We start from the raw sequence: 17,893 nt of genomic DNA on the forward strand, positions 1-17,893 counted from the left end.
CCCAGGCTGGAGTGTAATGGTGTCATCATGGCTCACTGTAGCCTTGACCTCCTGGGCCGAAGTGATTCTCCCACCTCAGCCTCTTGAGCAGCTAAAAAAATTTTTTTGTTGAAATGAGGTCTCATTATGTTGCCTGGGCTGTTTTTGTTTGTTTGTTTTTGTTTGTTTTTGTTTTGTTTGTTTTTTGAGATGGAGTCTTGCTCTGTCACCTAGGCTGGAGTGTAGTGGTATGATCTTTGCTCACTGCAACCTCTGCCTCCAGGGTTCAAGCGATTCTCCAGCCTTAGCCTCCCAAGTAGCTGGGACTACAGGTGCATGCCACCACATCTGGCTAATTTTTGTATTTTTAGTAGAGAGCAGGTTTCACCACGTTGGCCAGACTGGTCTTGAACTCCTGACCTCAGGGGATCCACCTGTCTTGGCCTCCCAAAGTGCTGGGATTACAGATGTGAGCCACTGCACCTGGCCCCAGGCTGGTCTTGAACTCCTGGATTCAACTGGTCATCAGGCCTCCCAAAGTGGGGATTACAGGCATGAGTCACCATGCCCAGCCATATTTTCCTTTAACTCCTACATTGCTGAGTTTGTTTGTTTTTTTTAATCATGAAAGGGTATTGAGTTTTGTCAAATGTTTTTTCTGTATCAATTGAGATGATCATGTTTTTCTTTCATTCTGTTAATGTGGTGTATTATATTGATTGATTTTTGTATGTAGAACCAACCATCCTTGCATTCCAGGAACAAATCCCACTTGGCAGGGGGTATAATCCTTTTAATATGCTGCTGAATTAGGTTTGGTAGTATTTTGTTGAGGATTTTTGCATCAAAGTTCATAATGAATATTGGTCCGTAGTGTTCTTTTCTTGTAGTGTCTTTGTATAGCTCTGGTATTAGTGCAATGTTGGCCTCATAGGATGAATGAGGAAGTGTTCCCTCTCCAATTTTTTGGAAAAGTTTGAGAAGGATTGATATTAATTCATTAAAGGCTTAGTAGAATTCACCCATGAAGCTATCAGGTCCAGAGCTTTTCTTTGTTGAGAGATTTTTGATTGCCAATTAAATCTCCTTACTAGTTATAGATCTATTCAGATTTTCTGTTTCTTTGTGATTTAGTCTTAGTAGATTTTGTATTTCTAGGAATTTCTCCATTTAATCTAGGTTATCCAGTTTATTGGAGTACAGTTGTTCATAGGTTCATAGTACTCTCTTATAATCCTTCCTATTTCTGTAGAATTGGTAATGTCCCCATTTTCATTTCTGATTTTAATAATTTGAGTCTTCTCTTTTTTTCTTAGTACATCTAGTTAAAGGTTCGTCAATTTTGTTGATATTTTTAAAGAACCAAGTTTTGAATTCTCTATTGTTTCTCTATTCTCTATTCATCTCTGCTTTGGATTTAGTTTGCTTTTCTAGTTTCTTAAGTTTTAGAGTTAGGTTATTGATTCAAGATCTGTTTTCTGTTTTTTTTTTGTTTTTTTTTTTGAGAGGGAGTCTTGCTCTGTTGCCCAGGCTGGAGTGCAATGGTGTGATCTCGGCTCACTGCAACCTCTGCCTCCTGGGTTGGGTTCAAGCGATTCTCATGCCTCAGCCTCCTGAGTAGCTGGGATTACAGGTACCCACCACCACGCCCAGCTAATTTTTGTATTTTAGTAGAGATGGGGTTTCAGTATGTAGGTCAAGCTGGTCTTGAACTCCTGATCTCAGGTGATCCACCCGCCTCAGCCTCCCAAAGTGCTGGGATTATAGGCGTGAGCCACTGTGTCCAGCCTCTTTTTTGTTTTTTAATGTAACCATTGATAGTTATAAATTTTCCCCTTAGCATTGCTTTTGTTGCCTCCCATAAATTTTAGTATGTGTGTTTTCGTTTTCATTTATCTGTATTTTCTAATTCACCTTGTATTTTCTTCTTTGGTCTATTTGTTTTTTTGTTTTTTTGTTTTTTTTGAGACGGAGTCTCGCTCTGTTGCCCAGGCTGGAGTGCAGTGGCACGATCTTGGCTCACTGCAAACTCTGCCTCCTGTGTTCAAACAATCCTCCGGCCTCAGCCTCCTGAGTAGCTTGGATTACAGGCGTGAGCCACTGTGCCTGGCCTGATCATCTTCTCTATATTGATGTATTTCCTTTCAACCTTTCATTGCATTTTTAAATGTAGTAGAGATAGAACTGAAGATAGAAATTTGTATCTTAGTTTTATATTTTTAACCTGTAATTGAATTATAAGCATTTTCTTGAGTAACAAAGAGCTCTTTGGAAGCTGTGTCTCAGAAGCAATTATCCATGTCACCCAAATGTGCCAGTGCTGCCTGGAGGCCCACCTACTGCCTCTGCTTTTGGAAAGCATGCTCCTTCCCCCACTGAAAGAAAACTCCAGTTTCCCCTCTCTCTTCCTCTCTTTCACGTAACTTTTTTTCTTTTTCAGCACACTCCGTGCCCGTTTTCTTGTATTTGAAGAGCCAACAGAAGTTCAGAGTGGCAGGAACTTGGAGACCAAGGAGAATAGCCCCAGATGCGAGGTAGAACACCATCTTTTTGCTGGAGATAGAGCAGTAGGTGGAGATGGAGAATGAATAAATTAACAATCAATAGATAATAAAATCAGGAGATGAGAAATGCCGTGAAGTAGAGAGAGTAGCAGGTAGGTAGCTGCTATTTTAGATAGGTGGACAGGGAAGACATCTCTGGTGAGGCTGTATTTGAGTAGAGATCTGAGTGTTTTACAGATTAGAAAGCTCAGAAACGTAAAGTAACTTTTCTAAGGTTACAAGGCAGATTTATTATTAAATTAGTTTAGTTTTGTTTCATTTTTAAATTCAGAAGCCCTCTATAAATAGTACTTCAGTGTTCTTAGAAATCCTTTGATTTCAGGCTGGCTGCAGTGGCTCACACCTGTAATTCCAGCACTTTGGGAGGCTGAGGTGGGCGGATCACTTGAGGTCAGGAGTTCAAGACCAACCTGGCCAACATGGCAAAACCCCCTCTCTACTAAAAATACAAAAATTAGTCAGGTGTGGTAGTGGGCGCCTGTAATCCCAGCTACTTGGGAGGCTGATGCAGGAAAATCGCTTGAACCCGGTAGGTGGGGAAAAAAAAAATCCTTTGATTGCAAGGATTCCTGACTTTTGGGTGTGTCTGTCTCTATCCCTATGCCGTGCAAGAAAACATTTCTGTTTTGTTTGTTTTGTTGTTGTTGTTTTTGGGGGGATGGAGTCTCACTCTGTCTCCCAGGCTGGAGTGCAGTGGCCTGATCTCGGCTCACTGCAACCTCTGCCTCCCAAGTTCAAGCGATTATCCTGCCTCAGCCTCCAAGAAGCTGGGATTACGGGTGCCGACCACCACACCCAGCTAATTTTTCTATTTTTAGTAAAGACGGGGTTTCGCCATGTTGGCCAGACTGATCTGGAACTCCTAACCTCAGGTGATCCACCTGCCTTGGCCTTCCAAAGTGCTGGGATGACAGGCATGAGCCACCGCGTGAAAACATTTCTAAGAAGTGAAACTTATGCAGGAGACTTTTTTGTGCTTTGAATGTCAGTGGTGGTTGGGATAGAAATAAAGTTTGCTTTGAGAAGATGTTGAGGATTGTTTTGTAACTCAATAGTTACTTGACTCTAAAATCTACAGTTTTTGGTGTCCTGCAGGTCTGTTCAGGAAGATGAACCCTCCCTTGCAGAAGCTGGAGCTGCCCCAGGGAGTCTGTCTGGGATGAAGACAGAGGCCCAGCCTTCAACATCCTCGCTGGCAAACACCTCATGGACTGGCACAGTGATTTCTGACACTGTCCCAGAAAGTCAAACATGGGAAGACAAGGGTCCGTTGACCTGGTCTGCAACATCTGGGACCTCAGTGGCCCAAGTTTCAGCAGCCCGGGTTGCAGAGGCTAAGGCCTGGGAGGCTCATGTTTTCGAGGCTCAGGCCAGGACCAGTCAGCCAAAGCAAATTTCTGTATTGGAGGCGGCAGCTGCCTCAGTCCTGAAACAGAAATCCATGTACGAGAAGGTGCAGATGACAGAGAAGAAAGAGAGTGAGGTCCTCCTTGCCCGTCCATTCTGGTCCAGCAAAGCTGAGTACATTCTGGCTCAGGTGGGCTTCTCTATGAAGCCATCTTGTCTCTGGCGCTTTGCCCACCTGTGGCTTAACAGTGGAGGCTGTAAGTCTGGGGACCAGGAAACCTGAGTCCACAAGGGGCAAGCAGGACAGAGTCCTGTCCAGGCTTTAACCGTGAATGTTTCTGAGACAAGTAGAGACCAAAGACCTGGTGCTCTGCGCAGGATAGGAGCCAGGTCCCTGGACACCTAAAATCATGAGAGGTGTAGAGAGGTTCAGGGTATCTGAACATGGGGATGGCAAGCTTGAGGCCTGGGTCCAAGGTGGGCTGGAAACTAGGTGCTCGGGTCTTCCAGGAATTGGGGGCCAGAGGACTGGACACTTGGGACCGTGAGGGATGTAGACATGGGTGAGCCCTGATGCCTGTGACCCTGGGGGAGGTCGCTGGTAGGGAGAATGTTTTCCTGGGCTCCTGGAGTCCAGGCACTGAAAGGACGTGGTTCTCAGAGTCCCCCTGAATCCTCTTCACAGGCAGTTTCGCCATCATCTACATCTTCATGCTGTTCCTGGTCGGGGTTCCTCTTGTCTTCCTGGAGATGGCAGCTGGTCAGAGCATGCGTCAGGGTGGCATGGGTGTATGGAAGATCATTGCCCCCTGGATTGGTGGTGTGGGGTATTCTAGCTTCATGGTGAGGAGCCCATGGCTGCCCAGGCCTGACTTTTACACCCCACCCACATCCCAACCCTCCTCCTGAAATGCGCCCCATGAATACCTCCATGGGTCAGCTCCCTTTGGTTCCCCAATCCTCTGTCAGATCCCCTCCCTTTTCCTGTCCCTGCTCTTCCTCCCCAGCCATGTCCTCCTTGGCCCCCAGGTGTGTTTCATCCTCGGCCTGTACTTCAATGTGGTCAATTCCTGGATCATCTTTTACATGAGCCAGTCCTTCCAGTTTCCCGTTCCATGGGAGAAATGTCCCTTAACGATGAACTCTAGTGGCTTTGGTGAGGAGGAAGTGAAAGAAGAGGAGAAGGGAAAAATGGAGAAGTAGAAGTAGAAGAGGATTTGGAGAGGAGAGAGTGGGGAGGGAGGGACAAGGAAGAAGAAGAAGAAGGAAAAAGAAACGGGAGAGGGAAAGAGAAAAGGGAGGTGGGAGAGGGGATAAGGAAGAAGAGGTACCTTGTCTAGCAGGCATGTCTAAAGCCAGGTCACCCCCCAGATCCTGAATGTGAACAGACAACACCCTCCATATACTTCTGGTACCGGCAGACCTTGAAGGCCTCAGATAGAATCGAGGATGGCGGGTCACCAGTCTACAGTCTGGTCCTGCCCTTCTTTGTTTGCTGGTGTCTTGTTGGTGCTTTCATGATCAATGGGCTTAAGTCCACAGGGAAGGTGAGCCACCGGTGTTGGATTCCTTGAAATTCTCAGATGCTTTAGCCCTTACCTCACTTTGTTACTTGTTGATCTCCTAATATCTTGCTCCTCTGGCCTTTTACTCCCACTAGCCCCTGACTCTTGCTGAAGGCTTTCTTCTAACTCCGGCTCATTTCTGACTCGGCACTTTCAATCCCTCCTGTTGGTTGACCCCTACTGGTACACGGGTGCTGATATGTCCCACTCTCAATTCAGGTGATCTGTGTCTTGGTACTGCTGTCTTATTTCATCATCATTGGTTTCTTCATCCGGAGTCTACTGCTGGAAGGGGCAAAATTTGGCCTTCAACGGTTGGTGGTTGCCAAGGTGAAATCTGTCTCCTCAATCCTCCATCAGGCCTTGTAGGGCACCACAGCTGCCTGTTCTTAGAGCTTCCTTTCCCCATTCCTTCCTTCTGCATCTCCCTCTCTCCTCCCTGCAACATTTCTCTTATAGTTGTCCTCTGCTTCTTCTTTTACAACCCCCTTATACTTGTCTTCTCTCTTTTAGATATCGGATGTGTACAATGTGAGTGTGTGGTCTGTAGCAGGGGGTCAAGTTTTGTTTAACACAGGCATAGGCCTTGGCTCTGTTGCCTCCTTAGCCTCCTACATGCCCCAGTCCAACAACTGTCTCAGTGATGCCTTCCTCGTGTCTGTGATAAACCTGCTCACTTTGTTGATTGTCACATCTTTCAACTTCTCTGTCCTGGGCTTCTGGGCGACAGTCATCACACATCGCTGCTGTGAGAGGTAAGGCCGGCCCCCTTGTGGAGGGTCCCAGCCCCAGGGAACTTTCAAACCCGGAGACCCTAACCTTAAAGGCGCTGCAAAGACCCACGTTCACACATTTCGACCTTGGGTGCACTCGCATACCTTCCCCATAGCTAAAAATGGAGACAATAGAATCTCCTATCATGTATTATCCTTCTCAGAGCCTTTTGTCACCCTAGAAAGAAATCTTCAAACTAAGAGATTGCCAGCTCTCCACCTCAGAGTGGATATGCTAATGGGGATGTACTAAAAATGGCAAACGTTGAAGGCTACTCTAATCCCAGATACACAACAAAATAGCATCCAAGACCACACCACCCAGAGACCCTTCCAAGGCTTGGGAAGAATCCAACCCTTGGAGAAATGGAGAGGTAGAAGGCCCCATTCTTAACTGTCAACTCCTGAATTGGGGATTTCTGTCAATCTATCAGAAACTCCAAAAGGATTCTCTGTACTAGAACCTTAATTGTCTGATCACCCCGTTTCTTATTTTTCTTATTTTTAGGCATTAATTTCAATCCATCAGACATTTGGAAGTATTCTTTCTATACTACAGAGACTTGGACAGGTGAATCAGACCACAGTCCTTGTTTCATTAAGTTTTCAGTTTTGAAGGGAAAAGGAAAGGAGAGAATGAGACAGCCAAAAACTTATGCTAATGGGTAACTGAAGTGATAGGTGAGGACAGGAGACAGCCATTAATTCTGTCTGGGCTAGTCAGATAGGGCCTTCCAGAGGAGACAACCCTGAGTTGAATTTCTCCCAGTAGTCTTTTTTTTTTTCCTTCCTCCTCCTCTTCCTCTCTCTCCCAGAGTAGGTTTTGTTTTTTGTTTTTTGTTTTTTTAATTTAAATTTTTGAGAACGGGGTCCCGCTACATTGCTCAGGCGGGTCTTGAACTCCTGGGCTCAAGTTATCCTCCTGCCTCTGCCTTCCAAAGAGCTGGGATTACAGGCGTGAGCCACTGCTTCCGGCCTCTCCTGGTAATCCTAACCCTCACAAATAACCACCATTTTCTTCTAGAAGATGCCTGGGAATATACATGTGTGCATGTGCAAGAGTTCTTGACAGCATATAGTTAGGAAAGGAATTGCTGAGTAGGGTGTGCTGACCTTCAATTTTATCATATATTGTCTGGTTTTCAAAGTGGTGTAATGCATTACCCTCCCATCAGGGATGTGTGAGACTTCCATTTGTTCTACTTTTTGCACAACACTTGATTAAACTTGGTTGGACTTTTAAATTGTTTCCAGTCTGGTGGGAGTGTAATGGTAACTTTTTGGGTATTTTCAAAAGAAACCTTTTACTATGAGCTATTACATACATATGTAAAAATGCATAAAACAAGGCTGGGAAAAGTGGCTCATGCCTGTAATGCCAGCTCTTAGGAAGGCCGAGGTGGGAGGATTGCTTGAACCAGGAGTTTGAAGCCAGCTGGGTGAGACTCTGCCTCTAAAAAAAAAAAAAAAAAAGAAAAAAATGTATAAAACAATGTACAGTGTAACGAACTATGAAGTAAGCATCACCTGTATTAAGAACTAGAATAACCCTAGCCGCTCTCCATGTATCTTTTTCTAATCATAATCCCTTTACTGCCTCCCAGAGGTTAACCATCATAAAAGTCAGGATAGTGGTTACTATATTGCTTAGTAGATATGCATACATACATGATCAAATATAAAGAAAATCAAGCCTGGGTGCACGCCTATAATCTCAGCACTTTGGGAGGCTGAGGAGGGTGGATCACAAGGTCAGGAATTTGAGACCAGTATGGCCAATATGGTGAAACCACATCTCTACTAACAAATACAAAAATTAGCTGGGTATGGTGGCACACACCTGTAGTCCCAGCTACTCAGGAGGCCAAAGCAGGAGAATCACTTGAACCTGGGAGGCAGAGGTTGCAGTGAGTGGAGATCGCACCAATGCACTCCAGCCTGGGCGACAGAGCGAGTCTCCATCTCAAAAAAGAAAAAGAAAAAGCCTGCTGTGGTGTTCATTGGGATTGCATCAAATCCATAGATCATCTCTGAACCAGCTTTCCTTGCATTCCCGGTTGTGGAGAAGGGCCAGGGGCAAAGCTTCTTCATTTTTATTGTGAAAGTGTAGCCCTTTGAAGTTGTCAGATTTAAGTGGGGAACTTCTATTCTGATCCTTATTTTGGGCAGGCTCTGGTGCTTTATATCTGGCCTCCACGGCCCCCTTTTGTATCTGAAAAGTCATAAAATTGGAAACTGCAGGTCTAGTTTGTTGCATTTTGCATACGTCTTTGGGACAAAGTATATTTGGAAGTTCCCTTTCTCCACTGCTTTGCCTGTACTTCAGTTTTTGCCTGATGATTCCTTATTATCTTGTCAACATTTTTATTTCATTAGAAGATTTAAAAATATCTTCCAGGCTGGGCACGGTGGCTCACGCCTGTAATCCCAGCACTTTGAGAGGCCAAGGCAGGCGGATCACCTGAGGTCGGGAGTTCAAGACCAGCCTGACCAACACAGAGAAACCGTGTCTCTACTAAAAATACAAAACAATTAGCCGGGCATGGTGGCGCATGCCTGTAATCTCAGCTACTCAGGAGGCTGAGGCAGAAGAATTGCTTGAACCCAGGAGTCGGAGGTTGCAGTGAGCCAAGATTGCGCTATTGCACTCCAGCCTGGACAACAAGAGCAAAACTCGGTCTCAAAAAAAAAAAAAAAAAAAAAAAATCCTCCAGCCTTTTAAATTATTTCCAATGAGAAAATTGGTTCAAATCTCTAGCTTATTACTGGAATAGCATATAGTATTTTATTTTCTAAAATGTGATCAAACTCTCCTTGCTTGCCTTTTGCTTTTATCAGTGAATCTTGGCAAGCTGTCCATTGCAGTTCTTACAGAGCAATGAGCTGAAGTTTCAAGGATTTGTAGGAGTTAGCCAAGTGAAGAATGGTGGTGGGGGTGGAGTTGGTATTGTGTGTGAGAGGGTATGATGGGCCTTGAAACTGTAAGTAGTTAAATCTGGCCAGAACATGGAATGTGAAGAGAGCCATAGGGACATATGAGGCCAAAATGGTCAGCAGGGCTCACATCAAAAAGTCGAACCAGCAGTTGCTCTCACACAGCACAACTCCATGGGAGCATTATCATCAAAGTCTCTCTGCTCCCGGACATGCCGTAACAGGAAGTTTAGAAAGTTGGCTTTTACCCATTAGTCTCAGCGAAGCGGGAAGGTAGACAGTGAATAAGAAACCCCATCACTAGAGCAGAGACCACTGAGTCCCCAAGAAGACTAGAAAATGCTTCTCCTAGGCTCTCCCATGGTCATAAATTCTCCAGGATTACACAAATGAATTCACGTCCCTGAAGGCCTTCTAGGTTTCATCCCAGGCTCTGTCTTACCCAGATCACTAATGCTAAGCCAGTGGTAGCCGTTTTTATCTTGAAGATAAAGGAAAAGGAGACCATCTCCTGCTGGGCCAAATGGTTCAATTTGATTCAACCCCCTATCCCCAGGAATGCTGAAATACTTTTAAAGCTGATAAACCTAGGGAAACTGCCTCCTGACACCAAACCCCCTCTCGACCTGCTTGACAACCCCACCTCCATCTACAACACCTGGTTCAATGGCCTTCCCCAGCACATCAAAAGCATGGTTCTCCGCGAGGTGACTGAATGCAACATAGAGACTCAGTTTCTTAAGGTCAGTAAAAATAACTGAGTGAGGGCCTAGAGTTCTGAAAGCCCTTGGCACAACAGAAATTTTAGCTCTTATTAGCATGAGAAAAAATCCTGGAAGCACCAGGATAATCTGTGGCACTTAGTAATACAAAGTACTATAGTTGGCAGAATGGCCTTCCAGGGATAATGCTAACTGGATTGATTTTTCCATGTCAGAAAAATCAATGACTCCCTCCCTCCTATCATTCAGGAGTCTGCTCACATGTCACCTTATCAGAAAGGCCCTCCCTGAAGTCATATCTGGATTGGTGCCCACACACACTCCCACTATGGGCTGGCTTGGCGATCTGATTTTCTCAGTGATCCAGGGATTTTCAGGAGTTTTCCAGGGAAGATAGAATGTATACTTGTCTGTATTTTTTTTGTTACTGTTTAGTTCAACGACACGTCAACACCTGTTTGTTCTCTCTCCACAGGCCAGCGAGGGCCCAAAGTTTGTATTCCTGTCCTTTGTTGAAGCCATGTCCTACCTTCCTCTGTCTGTCTTCTGGTCTTTTATCTTCTTCCTGATGTTGCTGACCATGGGGCTGAGCAGCGCAATAGGGATTGTGCAGGGCATCGTTACTCCACTCCAGGACAATTTCTCTTTCTTCAGGAAACATACAAAGCTGCTCATAGGTACTCTGACCTCGGCCCTACTCCTAACAATGACCCTGACCCCTGACACCACTGGGATTTTTTTTGGGGACAGGGTCCCTGTAGTCCAGGCTGGTGTAAAGTGGTGTGATCTTGGCTTACTGCAACTTCTGCGTCCTGCCTCCTCAAGTGATCCTCCCACCTCAGCCTCCCCAGTAGTTGGGACCATAGGCATGCGCCACCATGCCCGGCTAAGTTTTGTAGTTTTGGTAGAGACGGGCTTTCGCCATGTTGCCCAGGCTGGTCTCAGACTCCTGGGCTTAAGCAATCTGCCCACTTCAGCTTCCCAAAATGCTTGCATTACAGATGTAAGCCACCGCGCCTGGCCATCACTGGGTCTACCACCAGTCCTGCTCTATGACCTCGACTTAGCCCGTGTCACCCAGCCCTGACTTCTAACCTTGATCCAGATCTCACGTTTTCTCCAGTGGGACTCTTTCTGCTCATGTTCGCGTGCGGCCTCTTCTTCACTCAACCTTCAGGCAGCCACTTCATCAAACTGCTGAGTAACCACTGGATAGTCTTCCCCATCATCGTCATTGCCATATTTGAAACCATGGCTGTATCCTGGGCCTATGGGGCCAGGAGGTGAAGTCCTAAGCCCAGGTTCTCACAAAGCATGGGACTGTCGGGAAGGTTGACCCCTTTCTTGTTGCCTCTACTGTCATCCAACTAGTGTGACATAAGGACTCTTAATTTCAGAGCCTTCTGGGAAACCTTTTTATTCATTCATCCATTTTCACACATATTTTGGGTGCTGCATGTGTGCCAGGCACTGTTTTAGTCATCAAGGATAGGAGCATTGAATAAAAGAAGTATTCCTATTCTCAGAAAGCTTACATTTTAATGGTCTAGAGAGACAATAACCAAATTAGCAAATAAAGAATAAAAACATTGAGAATAAATATAAGTGATAGGAAGAATCAAAGGGTGAGATCAGATGGCCCATAGTGGGAGTGTGTGTGGGCACCCATCCAGATAAGACTTCAGGGAGGGCCTTTCTGATAAGGTGACATGTGAGCAGACTCCTGAATAATAGGAGGGAGGGAGTCATGACAAGACTTTGAGGAAAGTGCTCCCTGCAGGGAAACAGAAATTACCAAGGCCAGAGGAAGCATAATGCCTAGAGTTTTTGAGAAACAAGGAAGTCAGAGAGGCTGAAATAGAAGATATTAGGAGATGGCGCTAGAGAAATGATGGGGGCCAAATCATGTAGGGTTTTGTAAGCCACTATAGGAGTCAGCTTTGTATGCAGAATGAAAGATGAAGCATTGGAGGGTTTTGAGTAGGAGAATGACATTTTCAGGTGGGAGTTGTCATTATTAGATTTGTTTTTTAAAAAGGTATCTATGGCTGCTGTGTGGAGAATAGATCAGGAAGGGTCCAGAGTGAAGCCAGGATAAGAGTTGGAGGCTATGTAATATTTCTTTTGTATTGTTTTGTTTTGTTTTTTTCTTTTTGAGATGGAGTCTTGCTCTCTTGCCCAGGCTGGAGTGCAATGGTGTGATCTCAGCTCACTGCAAACTCTGCCTCCCGGGTTCAAGCAATTCTCCTCCCTCAGCCTTCTGAGTGGCTGGGATTGCAGGCATGCGCCACCACACCCAGCTAATTTTTGTATTCTTAGTAGAGATGGGTTACACCATGTTGGCCAGGCTGGTCTCGAACTCTTGACCTCGTGATCACCTGCCTCAGCCTCCCAAAGTGCTGGGATTACAAGCATGAGCCACCCCGCCTCGTGAAGGCTATGTAATATTTCAAATGAGAGCTAAGAATGGCTTGGTCAAAAGTAGAAGAATTGTGGACTAAGAGAAGTGGTCTGATTCTGGAAGGTAGAGCTACCTGGGAAAGAGAACAAGATAATCTGGGAGTGAGACCTGGAAGATGTAACTGTGGAATGTAAGTCTATAGTAGAGGTAGCCAGGGAAGCTCTGGGGGCACAGATGATTAGTTAAGGAAGACTGGAGAGTTAGGGAAAGTGGCCTAGAGAAGCGGATGCTTGAGCAGAGCCTGGACAGATGAATAGGTGGAGATAGGGTGATGGGCACCCTAGACCAAAAGACCCCACTTGTATATTTATTGAAATTGAGAATATGTACTAAAGGAGACTGGATAGGTGGCTGAAATAAACTAGATACATTTCCCAAGGGCCAAATGCCACTTTCTTTTATCCGTGTTGTTCACTGCTCCATATCCAGCACTTAGAAGAGTTCCTGGCACATCATAGACATTCTGATATTTATGGGATGAATGAAAGAGACTTGACCTTTCTTCTGAGGCCATTGGATACCCATGGAAAGTTCTTGAGCAGGAGAAGGGTGTTTGGAAAATTTTTTTTTTTTTTGAGACGGAGTCTTGCTCTGTCGCCCAGGCTGGAGTGCAGTGGCTGGATCTCAGCTCACTGCAACCTCTGCCTCCCGGGTTCTCGCCATTCTCCCGCCTCAGCCTCCTGAGTAGCTGGGACCACAGGCGCCCGCCACCTCGCCCGGCTAATTTTTTGTATTTTTTTAGTAGAGACGGGGTTTCACCGTGTTAGCCAGGATGGTCTCGATCTCCTGACCTCGTGATCCACCCGTCTCGGCCTCACAAAGTGCTGGGATTACAGGCTTGAGCCACCGCGCCCGGCCGGAAAATATTCTTGGGTTGGGATAGATGACAGACTGACTAGGGAGAAGATGAGAGAGGACAAGACTTGAGATGAAACAGGAGATTAGAGATACAATAGAATGTTTGAAAGATGCCAAGGTTGGGCTGGCCCTGCCTCCAAGGTGGTGAGGCCTAACTGGGCATCCCACACTCTGGTGGCCCTTCCCCAGGTTCCTTGCAGACCTGACGATCCTGTTGGGCCACCCCATCTCTCCCGTCTATGGTTGGCTGTGGTCTTGTGTGTGTCCAGTTGTGCTGCTTATCCTGTTTGTGACCGTGATGGTTCATCTTTGTATGAAGCCGATCACCTACATGTCCTGGGACTCAAGCACTGTGAGCCTCCCCCAGGATCCAGAACCCCGAACCCCTTTGGGAGTGGGGGCCAGACCTTTCAATTCACTCTGGGTGAAAGAACCCAGTCATCTCATTCTCTTATGCTGGAAGACTCATGGGTTTTCTGCTTTAGTTCCCCACCCGCCCTTCCCCTCCACAACTCTTCCTCTTCTCTTGGGGATTTTGATATTCTGAACCTTTTTCCCATCTCTCCACAGTCAAAAGAGGTGCTTCGACCATACCCACCATGGGCACTGCTCTTGATGATCACCCTTTTTGCCACTGTCATCCTCCCCATCCCTGCATACTTTGTATACCGCCTCATACATAGGATTCCCTTCAGGCCCAAGAGCAGAGACAGGCCTATGACAGCCTCCACATCCCTACCCCTAAGTCACCAGCTAACACCCAGTAAAGAGGTTCAAAAGGAAGAAATTCTACAAGGTGATGAAACAAAGTACCCATCAACCTGTCATGTGACTTCTTAACTTCATTCATTTGGCTTCACATCACATATCCCTTAGAACAGATCCAATAGGCAACTCTTAATATCAGCTTCCAACTGTTGATGTCCCTGGATCCAGAACCACTTTTATTTCCAAGAGGAGGGGCGTTCTTTGGAGGGGGATCGTAGGGCCTGGCCTTGCAATCCCCTCCTCGGTCCCATCTCACCTGGTGACCACCATCACTGTTTTCCCCATCCTCTTCCTCAACACACATACATGTACAACTCATATACAATACTAGTGATGTCTACCAGTCCTGCTACTTCTGGGGTGCCTGTCTCCTGGAATGGAGCTGGAGGAGGAATGCTGTTGGTCAATAAATCAGTCTACATTAACTCCAGGATGTAAGCAGATCTTTTTTTTTCTATAGATGTCTCAGATGTTCAGTTTTTCTGTCACAAGGCTTCCAGTCTGTATTAGTTCATTTTCACACTGCTAATAAAGACATACCTGAAACTGGGAACAAAAAGGTTTAATTGGACTTACAGTTCCACATGTTTGGGGAGGCCTCAATCATGGTGGAAGGCGAAAGGCACTTCTTACATGATGGCAGCAAGAGAAAAAATGAGGAAGAAGCAAAAGCGGAAACCCCTGATAAACCATCAGATCTCGTGAGACTTATTCACTATCATGAGATTAGGATAGAAAAGACCAGCCCCCATGATTCAGTTACCTCCCCCTGGGTCCCTCCCATAACACATGGGAATTCTGGGAGATATAATTGAAGTTGATGTTTAAATGGGGACACAGCCAAAGCATATCATTCTGCCCCTGGCCCCTCCAAATCTCATGTCCTCACATTTCAAAAGCAATCATGCCTTCCCAACAGACCCCCAAAGTCTCAACTCATTTCAGCATTAACCCAAAAGTCCAAAGTCTCGTCTGAGGCAAGGCAAGTCCCTTCCACCTATGAGCCTGTAAAATCAAAAACAAGCTAGTTAGTTCCTAGATACAATGGGGGTACTGGTATTGGGTAAATACAGCCATTCCAAATGGGAGAAATTGGCCAAAGCAAAGGGGTTACAGGGCTGATGCAAGTCCAAAATCTAGAAGGGGAGTCAAATTTTTTTTTTTTTTTTTTGAGATGGAGTCTCGCTCTGTCGCCCAGGCTGGAGTGCAGTGGCCGGATCCCGGGTTTACGGCATTCAGGGGAGTCAAATTTTAAAACTCCGTAATCTCCTCTGACTCCAGATCTCACATCCAGGTCATGCTGATGCAAAAGGTGGGTTCCCATGGTCTTAGCTCCACCTCTGTGGCTTTGCAGGGTACAGCCCCCCTTCCAGCTGCTTTCACAGGCTGGTGTTGAGTGTGGCTTTTCCAGGCTCATGGTGCAAGCTGTCAGTGGATCTACCATTCTGGGGTCTGAAGGACAACGGACCTCTTCTCACAGCTCCACTAGGCAGTGCCCCAGTAGGGGCTCTGACTCCACATTTCCCTACCGCATTTCCCTCCCTAGCAGAGGTTCTCCATGAGGGCTCTGCGCCTACAGAAAACTTTTTCCTGGGCATCCAGGCATTTGCCTGCATCTTCTGAAATCTAGGCGGAGGTTCCCAAACCTCACTTCTTGACTTCTGTGCACCCGCAGGCTCAACACTATGTGAAAGTTGCCAAGACTTGAGGTTTCTACTATCTGAAGCCACAGCCCGAGCTGTACATTGGCCCCTTTCAGCCATGGCTGGAGTGGCTGGGACACAGGGCACCAAGTCCCTAGGCTGCACACAGCACAGGGACCCTGGGCCTAGCCCACAAAACCACTTTTTCCTCCTGAGCCTCTGGGCCTGTGATGGGAGGAGCTGCCATGAATGTCTCTGATGTGGCCTGGAGAAATTTTCCCCATGGTCTTAGGGATTACCATTAGGCTCCTTGCTACTCATGCAAATTTCTGCAGCTGGCTTGAATTTCTCCTCAAAAATGGGTTTTTCTTTTCTACTGCATCATCAGGCTGCAAATTTTCTGAACTTTTATGCTGTTTCCCTTTTAAAACTGAATGCTTTTAGCAGCACCCAAGTCACCTGAATACTTTGCTGCTTAGAAATTTCTTCTGCCAGATACCCTAAATCATCTCTCTCAAGTTCAAAGTTCCACAAATCTCTAGGACAGGGGCAAGATGCCACTAGTCTCTTTGCTAAAACTTAACAAAGAGTCATCTTTGCTCCGATACCCAACAAGTCCCTCATCTCCATCTGGGACCACCTCAGCCTGGACCTTATTGTTCATATCAGTATTTTTGTCAAAACCATTCAATAGGCCTTTAGGAGGTTCCAAACTTTCCCACATTCTCCTGTCTTCTTCTGAACCCTCCAAACTGTTCCAATGTCTGCCTGTTACCCAGTTCCAAAGTTGCTTCCACATTTTCGGGGAATCTTTTCAGCAATGCCCGACTCTACTGGTAGCAGTTTACTGTACTAGTTTGTTTTCATGCTGCTGATAAAGACATACCTGAAACTGGGAACAAAAAGGTTTAATTGGATTTACAGTTCCACATGGCTGGAGAGGTCCTAGAATCATGGCAGGAGGTGAAAGGCACTTCTTACATGGTGGTGGCAAGAGAGAAAATGAAGCAAAAGTGGAAACCCGTGATAAACCCATCAGATCTCATGAGACTTATTCACTATCATGAGAATAGCATGGAAAACACCAGCCCCCATGATTCAATTACTTCCCCCTGGGTTCCTCCCACAACACATGGGAATTCTGGGAGATACAACTGAAGTTGAGATTTAAATGGGGACACAGGCAAACCATATCACAGTCTTTCTAAAGCCAGATGTCCAGCCCTGAGTCCCTGCCCTCCCCTTGCTCTGGCAAAGTCAGATGCTAGATCACTAGGCTTGCCTTATCCAGGGGCTGGCCTTTAGCCAAGGGAAACCTGGGAAATGGTGACTTCAACAAAGATAGGAAAGATACTAATGCGCTTGCTACTGATACCTGATAATCCTATTATAGGTCTAAAGTTATTTCTAAAAAGCTGCACTCGAGGTTTTAACGTTGTGTTGTGGACTGAGTACATCTGTAAATCAGTGCCACAACCAGTTACTAACAAGCTGTTTTGCTGAGCCCACCAAGGGTCCCATTGCTGCTCAGTACCGGTCACCACTGGTTTTTATCCCAGGGTCAAATCAACTGAACTTGCCCAGTGGATGATCACTGAGTGGGTCTCTAAGAACTTGTAGGAGGGTAGTGCCATGAGGGTGCTGAAGTACTCCCCACAAAGAGACTGGGGCCTGTCAGTTACCTGCTGGGGATGGGGGCTGTGGGCAGAGGTGACTGGGATTCCCAAAGATCCAGGAAATGGATTTCCCTTAAATGCCCAGAGATCGCAGGCTTTTAGATTGCTTAGAGCCCATGGGTAAGTTTCAGTGATAAAGGAAAAGAAGACATCCCCAACCACGGGCAGGCAGGACTCAAGAGGTGGGTCTGCAGAAAGGAGAGAGCAGAGGTACCCGGAGTTTCCAGACCTCTCAAGTCTGGCTCTTCAGCTTGAAGACAGGAGGGCTGGAGGGGGCGCGCCGCTCCGTGTCATCACCCATTGGCTCCTGTGCTCTATTAGCCCAGCCCCTCCATCCCCCAGTCCAAATGCTTTATCTGCCTGAAGACTCATGCTATTGAATCGGGTCATGTGGGGATGGGAGAGAGAAGGCAGTGGGCTCCTCCTTCTCATCAAATAGTCTGGGTCTTCAACCTCCTCCCTTTTGGGAACCCAGGCACTCATCCTCCTTTCTGCCTCAAGGCCCCTCCCACCCACCTCCCCACCATCCTGGTCCAGTTTTGGAGGTGGAACTTGGGAGAGGGGGATGGAAAAGTAGGGGCTTACAATCTCAAAAAAAAAAAA

General features: G+C 46.3%; 1 protein-coding gene across 2 annotated transcripts in view; it reads left to right on the forward strand.

The window, feature by feature from the left end:
* The window catches only part of SLC6A16 (solute carrier family 6, member 16), a 17,583-nt gene extending 3,053 nt beyond the window's left edge, over window positions 1-14,530 (forward strand). Inside the window, exons 2-13 of one of the 2 annotated variants that reach the window (XM_011946404.1) lie at window positions 3,639-3,876; window positions 3,907-4,147; window positions 4,576-4,733; window positions 4,920-5,046; window positions 5,262-5,437; window positions 5,675-5,785; window positions 5,969-6,210; window positions 9,719-9,905; window positions 10,360-10,561; window positions 11,008-11,167; window positions 13,393-13,555; window positions 13,774-14,530. In XM_011946404.1, coding sequence (XP_011801794.1) covers window positions 3,703-3,876; window positions 3,907-4,147; window positions 4,576-4,733; window positions 4,920-5,046; window positions 5,262-5,437; window positions 5,675-5,785; window positions 5,969-6,210; window positions 9,719-9,905; window positions 10,360-10,561; window positions 11,008-11,167; window positions 13,393-13,555; window positions 13,774-14,043 — 2,211 coding nt within the window. In that variant the 5' untranslated portion in view covers window positions 3,639-3,702 and the 3' untranslated portion in view covers window positions 14,044-14,530. Of the gene's footprint in view, window positions 1-2,419; window positions 2,514-3,638; window positions 4,148-4,575; window positions 4,734-4,919; window positions 5,047-5,261; window positions 5,438-5,674; window positions 5,786-5,968; window positions 6,211-9,718; window positions 9,906-10,359; window positions 10,562-11,007; window positions 11,168-13,392; window positions 13,556-13,773 lie in introns of both variants that reach the window. The other variant, XM_011946403.1, reaches the window with a different exon arrangement.
* Window positions 14,531-17,893: the final 3,363 nt, after the last annotated feature.

This window comes from Colobus angolensis, unplaced genomic scaffold (genome assembly GCF_000951035.1).
Source record: "Colobus angolensis palliatus isolate OR3802 unplaced genomic scaffold, Cang.pa_1.0 Scaffold25, whole genome shotgun sequence".
NCBI lineage: Eukaryota > Metazoa > Chordata > Mammalia > Primates > Cercopithecidae > Colobus > Colobus angolensis.